The 12,546-nt window shown below is 53.7% G+C and overlaps 1 protein-coding gene across 1 annotated transcript in view; it reads right to left on the reverse strand.

The window, feature by feature from the left end:
• The window catches only part of cacna1ba (calcium channel, voltage-dependent, N type, alpha 1B subunit, a), a 167,031-nt gene that overhangs the window by 153,353 nt on the left and 1,132 nt on the right, over positions 1–12,546 (reverse strand). Inside the window, exons 3-5 of the mRNA XM_069183194.1 lie at positions 8,071–8,331; positions 4,502–4,607; positions 2,491–2,630 (exon numbers count right to left, since the gene is read on the reverse strand). Coding sequence (XP_069039295.1) covers positions 2,491–2,630; positions 4,502–4,607; positions 8,071–8,331 — 507 coding nt within the window. The remainder of the gene's footprint in view (positions 1–2,490; positions 2,631–4,501; positions 4,608–8,070; positions 8,332–12,546) is intronic.

Raw genomic sequence — 12,546 nt, forward strand, 5'->3', positions numbered from 1 at the left:
ACGTTTGGTCTGAATCAACTTTCAAACTAGGGGGGCTTTAATCAAAAACCAGCCAGAGACGCACGTTATCTCTGACACCGGCTTTCAAAGGCAAGCCGAACGACAGCTGGCTGAAACAAGTGCTTCCCTGTTTGCTTTCTTTACCGATCAGGTGCTGCTTCTGAAGTGCAGACAGAAGCTGTTAAGAGTAACGCTTGCTCACAACCCGCCTTCCCTGGTCAGGTTGCTCTTAGCTCCGGATGCTCAGATACTCAGCATCTACCACCAGAATTAAAAACTAGGGAAGATGGCATTTAGTGTACAGCAGAACTGAATTCACTTCTCCTGGAGGAAGGCAGGCTAGAACAGATGGGCAGTGGCTGATTTTGTCTTCACGCAATTGGAACTGCCTGGCGGGATACAAAAAATTTAAAAATCGGTTCTAAAAAACCAAAAAACGCAACTTTAACTGAAATATCAAAAGGCCAGCTTATTTAGCCTTCATTTAAATGGCCGAATTACTCCCAGATGAGTCAATGCTAATTATCGTAATACTTTTTGAAGGAAACCTCAGCGCTTAGGAAAATGATTCAGTTTCAGGTTGATATTCTAAACGGCAGAGGCAGCACAAAATGTTCCATCAGGCGCTTTAGACTTGTTTTTTAATATGGAGGTCAATTATTCACTGTCATATGGCGTTGATATCATTACCGAGCTGCCGTTTTTTAATAAGCCTCATATACCTCCGTGGGGTTTAATTACTTTCATGTCAGGCTAGCTTGGAACATCTTTCTCAAATTTAATAATCAAGATCCAAATTCAAGAAGGATCCCACCACCACAGCTACATAAACCAATACCGCAAGCCTAATTTCTCCTAAATAACTGAAATCCTCCTTGTCTCTATTCAGTGACAAAAAAATCGGTGGGTATAATTCCAGATCCGGTCCATTTCTTACCACCCTCACTGGGCATGAGACCAGCTGCTTATTGTTTTAGAAGTGGATACCAACAGAGCCTCTATTCTGCTTTTTTCACCTCCTTTATTCTACATTTTAGGAGACCAAGTGGTTTCCCCCCTAGCAGTCTTCAAACCGTATAGAACCCATTCAGTTTTAAAATCAAATGGCTTCTAAAACTGTGCAAGCCTGAACAGTTCCCTCAGGCTGTCAGTCGACTCATTTTTAATTCCACACTGCAGAAGCAATGAAACAGCACAAGAGGAACAAAAGACAAAAAAGACAACGGCCCTCCTGTCCCAAAAGTTCCTGCAGCCTCCATTCTTTTCCCACTTTGTTACAGGATGATAAATGAAACACTGACCGGGACAGATCGCAAACAGGAACTGAGCCACTGAGAGCTGAAGCCCCCTGGTCATTTCACTGCGTCTGAAACGCTGACATGTGGTCAGGCTGGGGGGGGGAGGGGCACAAACGGCCCTACGCAGTGAAATCTGCCACCGTCCCGGGTCGCGGACCCCAAGAACATATTTTATTTCCCCCACGGCCTGCAGACATCACCCCACTTGCCATGAAACAGACGCCAACCATCACCGTGAACTCCGCGCAGCGGCACGTGAGTGAGGAGGGTAAAAACAGGAAGGATGATCACATCCCTCAGAGCAGCACAGCAGGGAGGTGCAGTGCTGTACGAGCGCCTGCCCCCCCCCGCGAGAGAAGGCAAGAGACGCCCATCTCAGGTGCATCGCTGCAGCCCAGGTCTCGGGCTAAATAAAGCAGAGAGCTCATTGTTTACAGCCAGCCTGCCAGGCCTCGGGAGACCCGGCAGGAGCGCATCTGCGCAGCAGGGGACTCGGCTCCGCGTCAGCTCCCACGACAGGCGGGGCGGCGACTCCCCCCGGCACACGCCTGACATCGTGGGACCTGCTGCTAATGGCGCTCGGCGGGGCCGGCAGCGATTCGCCGTCCCCACCACCTGCCTGCTCCCCGAAGTCCAGCGCCCCCCCGCCCTCCACCTCGGCTCCTCTCGCAGAGGTTTCTCAGCAGCAGCATCTCGGTTTCCCAGATGATCGACGTCTCAGAGCGTCTGCCGCACGAGAGGCTGCACGACCAACAACAAACGGCCCTCTCTTTCACGAAAGCAGGCGTCAGGACAAAATGTCCCCCGAGCAAAGGCGTGGCAGACCAGTGCCTGGTCACCACAAACAGAAGCGAGACAAAAGCAACACAAGCACACTATAAGGAAGCAGGAGCCTTGTGTTAACAGGTACTGAGGAATTTCAATGTACTGAGCACTGACAACTCAAACACGAACTAATGTCATATCACAACTTCCAGACCCTGAAGCCCAACATGAAACTCCAAATATCTCCTCATTAGAAAACACAACTCAAGAATCCATTTCTCTGTTGCATCTCTACTACCGTGACATTAAGATGTCCCCTGTTACCTGCCAATATCCCGCCCGACCGCAGCATGGACTCTCCAACTCAAGCACGTCCCCGCGCCATCTTCCAGCCACAAGCTCCACACGTGACTTCTGTAGGACTTACCCCGTTAAGACGACCACGAAATCCATTACATTCCAGCCGTTCCGGAGGTAGGAGCCTTTATGTAACACAAACCCAAGGGCGATGATCTTGATGCCGGCTTCAAAGCAAAATATTCCAATAAAGTAGGGCTCCGTCTTTTCCTGCAAGGTAAGGGGAAGGAGAGGAAAAGGGTTTTGTCGCAGTTGAATGAAAAGTGCACGAGGAACTGATCCTAGGGGAGGAGAGCTTGTCTTTGCGTCTCCACCACTTCGACAGCTGAGACGCAGAGTCGCAGAGCACAATATCAACACTTGGAACGACCCAGGGAAGCCGACTAGACTCCCACTGCATGGCCACTCAATGCCTTGCAGGCTTTACCTACCTCAGCTCCTCGTGGAAGACAACACTAGTTAGCGTTTCGCTTTTGTAACCTTATTCTGACCACACCTGCACGCACACTGTGACTGTTTCTGAGTTGAAATAAAAACAAACACATTCTGGATAACACCCTGCTAACGGTAAAACCTGAGACGGGGGAGGCTAGTTTGCTGCCCCGAGTTATTCGCACACAGGGTCAATAAAACCCGCAACATCTGAAGAGAAAGTTATTTAATGCAAAAGACAGTGAAAGTTGCTGTAGCAAAGAATAAAAATTATATACCATATTACAAAGGTCACAAATTCATACACTCGTCAAGCTGGAGATTTAGAGACATTAACCCTGCCGAACAGCAGTCCTTCAGGACTAGAGCTGAGCTTCCCGGAGTTTTCTGCCAGTACTGCTTGTACTGGGACAGACCACCCCCTCCCTCCTCCCTCTCCATATAAAGTCCCATTGGGAATTCTCCCCCCCCCAAGGAACGGCACAGGTGAGAAGCCAGTCAAACTTGACCAGCAAATCTCTGGCAGGTGGGAGGAAATGAGAGCAATCTGATAAACACACTGACAAGGAAGGTACTCAAAATAACTGGCTCTGCTATTTAAAGGAGGAGACACTAAGTCCTGTGATGTAATTCCAGTACCACATGTTGAACCAAGACGAAACTTAATAGGAGAACAAGTGATGGTGGAGATTCTCGGTATCTATTATGCACAGATATAAAAATGCTCTTATTTTATTTATGGACTTTCACCGGAGCCCTTTTCTGTCTGCCTGGTACTTCTGGGAGCAAGACGCAATGCCCTGAAAGCGATCAAGACACACTGAAGAGATCCAGGTGGGGAGCCATGTCAGTGTGTGTTGGATGCCAAGGAACAGGTAAAGGTTAATTCAACACTGAACTGTGGTGAGAAGAAAATGTTTCGGCTGCTGAGCCTTTGTCAGGTGTCAGACAGAAATGTGTCACAGACTTGTGGTTTCTGCATGAAAAGGAGAAAGTCTAAGACTTTCACACTACACTGCACGTATCGAGAGCACATACAGTCTACTAAAGCCCACGCCCAAAGCAAAAGCAAACACTGTAAACAGAAAGACTATTGCATGCATTATGAAGTTCCAGCCATACTAGAAAAAGCAGTGAGGCCTCAAGAGGCAACATCTGTGGCGCTGTGACCCCTGATGCAGGGGTCTTCTGCTCCAAAGAGGTGGCACTACCCCCCAAGAAAAGATGCATCACGCTGTCCCTCACGTTAAAAAACCATTACTGTATTGACAGAAAAGGGCTGAACTGATTAATACACAGCCCTCAATTTGTGCCACTAACCGTGACTTTCAGCAAACAGATATTCCAATAGATCTGGGAGTATTCATTAGAATGTATTTTCTCTTTATAAATTAACAAGAGGCGGATGGCCTCCTCAGTTCCCCTCCCCAGGGCAAATCATAAAAAAAGCCACATCAATAGCTAAAGCCATAGATATCATTATGATTCACAAAAAATGAGTTTAATATGTTTAGAAAACAAATAATCAGCCGCAATGAGAAATCATACTTTCGTACAGACAACAACCCCATTGAAACACTTTTTGTTATAACGTGAATGCTTCAGAGGAAGAAAGAAAATTAGAGAAAAATTAGTTACTCTTCACTCACCAGTCTCCCGGACATGGGGGTCTTGTCTCCAGAGGGCAGGTGCTGGTCCAGAGCCAACACGATGCAGTTGGTGATGATGGTGGCTAGGATCATGTACTCAAATGGAGTGTGCTGGTCAAGGAAGGCAACAAGCACGAGAAGCGACAACACAGCATGGCTGCGCTTTGAGAAGAGCCAAACCGGGGGCATAAAACACACAGACAGCAGCCAATAACACACAGGAATAAAAAGAAGGGAAGAATGTGAGCAATTCTAAATAATAGTGGTTTTTTTCACCCAAGCTCTGACTGCTTTCTCAACAACCTCCCGGGTTTCTGAAATTAGCATGGTCTTCCCTTCCTCCAGCGTCTCGACAGTCTGTGGGAAGGACACATCCCATGGCTGACAAACGCCCCGCTCCGAGCCTGCCGGAGAGCCGGCGCCGACCTTCGACCTCTCAGCGCCGCGGCGTGCGTCGCTTCCCGCCCTCACCACGCCACGCACTGGCACGCAGGTCACACGGCCAGGCAAGGGGCCTGGGCAAACACCGGGGCAGACTTCACCCTCTGTGCCGTGTAAAAAGAGCTCGTCGTTAATAAGTGGGTCTCCGCAGCACAAGAGAGCTCACCAAAGACTTAAAATGACATAACACTTGGTGCAGTTTTAATTAGCTGAATTAAGTTCTGCATATGTATCTTCAGTGATGGCGTGGAAATTTCGAATGAGCCTCCTGATGAACCCCAGCCTCACTTCAGCCTTTATCAGCTCAGACACTTCAGCCACCCCCTGTCCCAGACACCCCACAGGGAATCGGCGCCCCCCCCGCCCTTCTCCATTCCCTCCGGAAGAGGCTCTTGCGATGCCCGAGACACACCCGGCACACAGGGGAAGACTACGAAACGGAGCCTCTTCTTCGCTGGAGGGGGCTGCCGGACTGAAGAAAACGGGCACAAGCCAAACGGCAGCTGTCGGCACACGCAGCCAGTCAAAATGAACCAGCCTAGAGACGGGAACGAAAGCCCCTGTCAAGCACAGAGACAGGAAGTGGGGCGAGGAGGGTCCGTCGGTCACAAGGCAGCGTCTTTGCGCGGGCTGTCCTTCCTCCGGGAGGGGACCGGCAGCTGCGTGCGGCCACGCTCGGACCCGCACGTCTCTTGGCAAGGGCGGGAGGAAGCAGAGAGAGAAGGAAAGCCAGGGCCCTTGCCCCAACCCCCCCCACCACCCTGTTTTGCTCCACTGATCATTAAGAAACTCGTCCAGAATCAGACGTATCGACAGAGACTCAACACTGGCATTCAGTCATCAGTCTCCCCGTGAGGACGGACACTCATCTGCTTCTCTCGGCAACAGTTTGTCGCCTGTAATCCTTCATCTCGCGTGCGTGAGCAGGGGCGGAGGAGCACCGGGCTCAGGGCGCCGGTCCTGCTGGGGCCGAGGGCCGAGGGTGATGCACCCCGAAGGGACTTGCCCTCTTCAGACATGTCACCCTTCCCTTCTCGCAAGGAGAAAGCCACTCCTTTATCATCCTGATCGTGTGCCTCTGCAGGGCCACTCTTTCAGCTCCAAACTTTCACTGCACAACAGTTAACAGGCAAAGCCGTGCAACAAAGCATTCACATTTAAATAAGACAATTTATCAAAAGCTCCACTGAAGCCAAAACCACTAATAGATGAAGTCTATGAGACCATTAATAAACGGTGGATTAATAAATCGCTCTCTAACTTCCATTTTTCTACCGAGTAAAAACGCTTCATGTTGCTTCTAGCAATCAATCAAAAATCTGATCAATGCAAAGAATTACGAAGAGCGACTTGTTCTGAGTTTGTGTATTTTTTCGAGTCTGCCGGGGACGACCTTCCTTCTGTCTTCCAAGGCACGAGAGGAGCAGGAAGCGCAGTGCTAAAGGAAGAAACAGCACCAGGCAGGAGGGGTGCAGGGGGCAGGAGACGGACGATACCTCGCCGGCCCACGCCGGCTTATTTCCAGGGGACCTGAAAGCGCCACCAGCCGGATTTAAGGAAGTGAATCGGCAAATGACAGCTTGTCAGTCACTTCTAACGGAATCGTCCCTCAAGGAGGAGACTGTTAGAGGCACGCTGTACTCTCTTCGTGTTTTAGACTCTCTCTGCCCTGATCCAGAATTAATTTATCTGTCCAAAACAGCCGTGCCTCCCTGGGCTTTCGTGACTTGGCTCAGGTTAACGTCTAATAAATGTCTGCCGTTTGACGGCGCAAGGAATCGATCTGCACTTTCCACAGACTCCCACTCCCACGCACAGGAACCTGGTGTCTGGCCGTGTTTATGAGGCGGTTTTGCCATTTTGCCGCCGCGAGGGGCCGAGGCGCGTGGGCGAGTTCAGGACCATGGAGAGGGCGCCGCCGCTCGAGCCCGAGGCTCTTCCGCGGCGCGCGCCCTCGGGAGGACGGGGGGGAGGGGGGGGGGGGAGTTAGGCGGGCGAGCGGTCGCGCGCTGGCTCCTCGCGGTGACGACAGCAGGAGCAGCGCCGCTCGCTCCACGCGAGTCGCGTCCCCCAGCGGGAAGCGCTGTGCGTCTGAGCGAGTGTCCGCTCACGTACAGGACGGCACGGACGGTGCCTCCTTCTGCCCTCTCCTGCACCCGCGCTGCGGGGGGGGCACTGTGCGCGGGTCCCGACTTCTTTGCCATCGCTCCCACGTGAAGCGGGATCTGACACACGATTCGGCGAGGTGCACTCAATGAAACCGGCCGGCGTCCTCTTCCCTAGACAGTATTCGACGTGGTGACGGTAAAAATGCGCAGCCAAGGTTCCACCTCGACGCAGTTAGGAAGCCAGGGCGTGTTTATCGCCACTGGGGTGTTTGTCTCACGCTCTGCAGGCAGCGGATCTGACGAGTGCCCGACTAGTTGGCAGTGCAATAACCAGGAGTCGTATAGTTACCCCTCCTCGCTCTCCTCTCCCGTGAGCCTGTAAGCAAAGGGAACCAGACCCCGGGAGAGGTGTCGGGCTCGGCTGCTCCCGCTTCTGTCCCTGTCCCTGTTGCTAGGAGCCGCTCCGGTACCCGTGACAACGGCCTCCCCGCCGGCCGGGCAGCCCCTCTCCGGCCACTACAGGGCTGACCTCAATCAGCACCATCTCGGGCAAGAAAGCCAAGGAGAGCAGGGAGCTGGCGTGAGCTCCAGCGGCAGGGCGGAGACGGAAAGCCCACCGGCCCCGACCCGGGGCACCACCCTAACAGCGGCACCGGTCCCGTGTCCCCAGCCTCACGCCCCGGGGTGGGGGGGGGGGGAGAAAGATCCGAAACAAGACCGCTAAGGAAACGAACCCCCGTTGCATTCTTTCATGAATGAGAAATCTGCAGTTAACCACAACAGCAGCCACTAGGGCTGGCAGGCTGCTGTAAAACGGCAAACTTCGTGCACAGCTGCAGGTCTGCTCCTGAGCCCGCAGCCCTGCCGCGCCGTGCGCCTGAGCGGGGTGCTCCGGGTAAGGGCAAGACCGGTGTTATTTTGGCAAAAGGGGAAAAAAAAAACAAATTAAAAAATACCCCCCCACACACACACACACTCCCCGCAGCCACGCCACAGTCGGTAAAACTCAGGAAAGGATATGGCCACTCGGTTATTCTTTTGGCGTATTTCCGTATGATGTTGTCTTCGCTGAAGATGAAGAGGGATCTGTTGACGGTGAAGCAGTTCTGCTTGACGGGGATGGGGTTGTAAATGGCCATGGTCCTGGCTCTCTGGGCCATCGACTGCTTGTACATCCTCGGGCCGCCCGGCGGGCCTCCCTGCCGGCTGCCTCCTCGCCCAGCGCCCGCTGGACCGCCGCCTCCATAGCGGGTAGGAAGATCGTCTCCGAAGCGAGCCATTCTAGAAACGCACAGATCCGAGAGCTGGAACCCAAACTGACATCAGACAACACGGAGGGAAGAAGCATCACCACACACACACACGCTTGATTCCCGGACAGGAGTTCGCTTCGCACTGCGTGTGCGCGCGTGTGGCATTCAGCGTGATTTTTGGCAAAGAAAAACAAGTCCCTTTTCCGTTGGCTCTACTTTGTGGGTTTTTTTTTAAAAACAGAACTTTCTCGTCCGTGTTTACTTTCATTCCATCCCGTAGACAATACAGGGGGTGGGACGGGGGGGCGAGTTTCAATTTTTCATTTCCCCCCAGTTCAGCTGTAACCCCGTCTCCAGTTAGCAGTCCTGAAAGCCCAGACTAGTGAAGACGGCCCTTGCAGTGCCCTCCCGGTCTGCCTCCGAGAACAGCCCGCGTCCATAAAACATGCTTTTATTCCTCCAAGACACGCCGACCGCCTGAACGCCGTAGCAACGATCGCAGGAACAGCGGAGAAGCCGAGATTCCAGACGCCCAAGCCGTTTGCCTATTTGCTGCCGTTTGATCTAAAGTGCATTTTTTTTTGTCAGCAAATCGGTGTCCCTTCGCATAGGCACAAACACCTCCCCTCAAAAAAAAATCAAAGAAAACAAAAAACAGAGAAAAATCCCAGGGCTGCGTCTCTCTCGCTCGATTGCAACATGAATTGTAACCGATTTCCACGGCGCCGGCCCCTTATGAACCAGCATGTGACTGTAATTAGCCTATCAGCGGAGCAGATCCACCTGTACCGCTATCCCCAGCGTGGTGCCGAGGGAAGAAACTCAGTTGCTCCAGGTCTATTCAGGGCTATTTTTAATCTCACTTCAGCAAACCACGGTGAAAAGTGCCTTTTTTTCCACCCTTTCTGCAGCGCGACCTGTGACGGGCACCATGCGGGTCCGCTCCTCTCCTCGGGGCTCCGGCTCGTGGGAGAAGGGGTGCAGGGGTGCAGGAGGGCGGGGGGTAAAAGGGGTGCTCTGCGCGCAGTGTTTCTTTCTTGCATGCGTGTACTCGCCCGCCCGCAGGAGCGCTACACAACCGCAGCCCCGCCGGAGACTCGAACGGGAGCCGCGTCGACGCGCGAGTCCGCCCGCTGGCCAGGCTGCGGCTCACGGCTCCCCGAGCAGCGCCCCGGTCCCGGGGAGCCGGGTTCCCGGGCCGTGACCGCGGAACCACGGGCATGAGCGCGCACTGCCCGCGGGAGAGCGCACCTCGTGTAACTCGCCCGCGCTCCTGCGACTCCGAAACACCCCTCGGGAAGTCGGAGCCGGAGGAAGGATGATGCCGTTTTCATTATATTTAGTTCGTCTCCATAGTTCCTCAGTGTCCTGGACATCTTAAAAAATCCGGCACACTCGACTACTGAATAGCCTTTTCCAAGGGGGGCAACCCTCTACTGAAGTTAGGCTAATAAATCACGTTTCACACTCAGAAAGCCCATGTATATTTTTCTAGGGTACGCTCGACAGTCTGTTCTCTACTGCCTGTTCCTTGTGCTGTTGTCAGCGAGCAGCACTACAGAACTTAAATATTCCCCTTTTCAGTGATGGCACAGAGCGCTGCACTGCAATCCCTCCAGTGGAACTACTGGCAGTGAAAAACGTACCTCAACAACTGCACAGAACTCGAGTCGGCGTCTGCAGCTGACTGCAAGTCAAACTAATCTGGGGGTCTCGGTCCAGCACTGGGGGGTTTTCACCTTTCAAACTGCTGCGTGTAAACGAAGTTTCCTTCGCGCCTTTTCAAACCGATCCAGTTCGGGAAGGAGACCTGGGCTTGGGAACACCGCGGTGCGCCGAGGCTCAGGCCCCCCGAGGCCCCTCCGAGCCGCCCGCGCAGGCTGCAGCCCGGGGTCAGCGGCCGACGGACACACCCGCCCCCCTCCACTCCCCGAGTCCGTCCACCCACTCTTCCCACACAAGAGCAGGTCCTAACTGCCGAAGCCTGGCTGGGGCACTTGCAGCCATGTGCTTCTGAGCTGCACCTCCTCGTGTTCCTCTTGCTCTTCCACTCCCAAGCCCGTGCTCACCCGCACTGACCGGCCATCTTGTGAGGAAGAGCCACCAGAGAGCTGTGCTGCATCACTGCCTGCAGCGGTAAGCTCGCCCAGGACCTGCCTCCCGCCCTGCTCTGAACACAAGCGGCAGCGTCTGGCCTCTGCTGCTACAAGCTCTGCTCTCCGCCCGCCGTCTGTGCCACTGCAGGGACGCGCTGGACAGGCTCGGCCCTGGTGGAGGGTCAAGCCACCTTCACTGGGGGCAGACAGGGCCCCAAACAACAGGCCTGCACGCCAGGCAGGACCCAGGCTTCTTGCAGGATTTGCGGACGTGTGTTTAAAACCCAAGAACAAGGGGGGGGGGGTGGGCTCTACACAAAGAGAGGTGGGAGTGGGGAACAAGCTGCCCAGCCATGTGGTTAAAGCTGATTCTTCCAAGACACAGCTGGAGAAGACCCAGAGGTCAATCAGTTACTAACTCTGGTTTGTAACCCGCGTGTTTTTATGATCACACCCCCATCGCTCCTGATCTGCTCCAGAACCGTGTGGTCTAAGCAGTTACTCTGGGGGTGCGATTTGAAAAACTGTGCGTTACAGCCCGGGGGGCTGTGGAGGGGGGACGAGCGCCGTTCACTTTAAAACTGGTGCGATCTCACACTGGGGGTAAACACGGGTTCACCTCCCAGCGCAACATCGCAACCGCAAAGGCTCCTGCGTTAGTTAAACAAGAGAGCAAAACCTGCACAAACACAAAACGCACAGACAAAACAAAAAGTATGGAAAAACCATATTAACCCTTATTTTCTTATTTTAGCAGGAGAGCAAGCATCGGTCTGCAAGTTTCTGTTGTAGACAGAAAGCCGATGTCACGGCCTCGGTTTTGTTGAGACTCCCCCCCCCACCCGCCCCCATCTCTCATTTCCTGTCTCCGCGGCTGGCCGTATCCCATGGCGACGGTGAAACCGTCTTGCCTCAGACATGGCCGTGCCTGAGAGGCGACACGGCACCGCGCCAGGCAGGAAGGATTTACCAGAACATCCTCCGAGAGACAGACCTCACATCCATCCTCCTGCTCACTCTGTCCTAAACTGTGGGCTTAGCTCTGCTCTGTTTCGGGTGCAGGCCAGCTCTTATAAGACCTGGCAGCCCTGTGCCCTTCCCTGCACGCACACAGTCGCGTTCGGCTGCAGAGGGAGGACAACGGGCCCCTGCAGGGGGCAGGGCCACAGCCCTGCAACGCAAAGGCCTGGGCAACAGGGCTCACAGGAAGTCAGGCAGTCTCGGGGAAGAGGAGCTGGAGGAAGTCTGCAATCAGGAGAAAACAGAAGCAGTTCGGGAAGACAAAGTAATGGGTTTGCTAATAATGCATTTACCTGGGGTTGTTCTGTTTTAAATTAAGGCTTTATTGAGGATGGAAAGTCAAACAAGCAGTTTATTAGCCCCCAGTTTCCTGTGTAGCGACGCTGTGCGGGGGTGGACGGCTTGTGAATTAAAAACTAAAACATGATTTAACAAGTCAGCTTCTCGTTCCCTTTAACGACCGCAGCGGCGATCATGCAGGACCAAAGACCAGACCCGACGCCGCCCCGCCTCAATCAGAAAGCACTCGGGAAACAAACGCCAACACCGGGTCCTGCGCTGGGGGGCAGACGGAAGAACCCGATGGGCCGTCTCCTCCCAGCACCACGCGAGCCGGACTCAGTCAGGGGGGAAAAGAACCACCAAGGGACAGACACTTCGTTCTGCATGTCTGAAAGGGGTGGGCTTTCACACCGAAGGACTGTAGATGTGTGGATCACAGGCACCGGGCGAGACTCTCTGCTCCACGAAGAGTCCCTGTGGATCTTGGAGCAGGTGAACCAAGTTCCAGATCAAGGCACTTAAACGAGCACTCAAGAACCCAGACTGCAAAACATTTTTTTCTGCTGGATGTTAAATTCTTTTTAACCTTGGATGATTTTTTTTTTTGCCCACCATTCTTCACTTCTTTGGCCAGAAAAGGCAAGCAAGATGTCCCCGTTCCTCTGGTTCGGCGTGTGACGCAGGCGGTGCAGGTGGCGCTTGAGGTGTGCGTGCGCGCCCCCTGCCGTCAATCTTGGGGTACTGCAGACGGCGCTGCCGGGCTTCAGGATGTCCGATTCGCGTTCAAGCCGGGTTCTGAGCTTTTTAATTACACAGTGTAGGAAGAAAAGCTCGGGGAAGACGGA

This window comes from Lepisosteus oculatus, chromosome 24 (genome assembly GCF_040954835.1).
Source record: "Lepisosteus oculatus isolate fLepOcu1 chromosome 24, fLepOcu1.hap2, whole genome shotgun sequence".
Taxonomy (NCBI): Eukaryota; Metazoa; Chordata; class Actinopteri; order Semionotiformes; family Lepisosteidae; genus Lepisosteus; species Lepisosteus oculatus.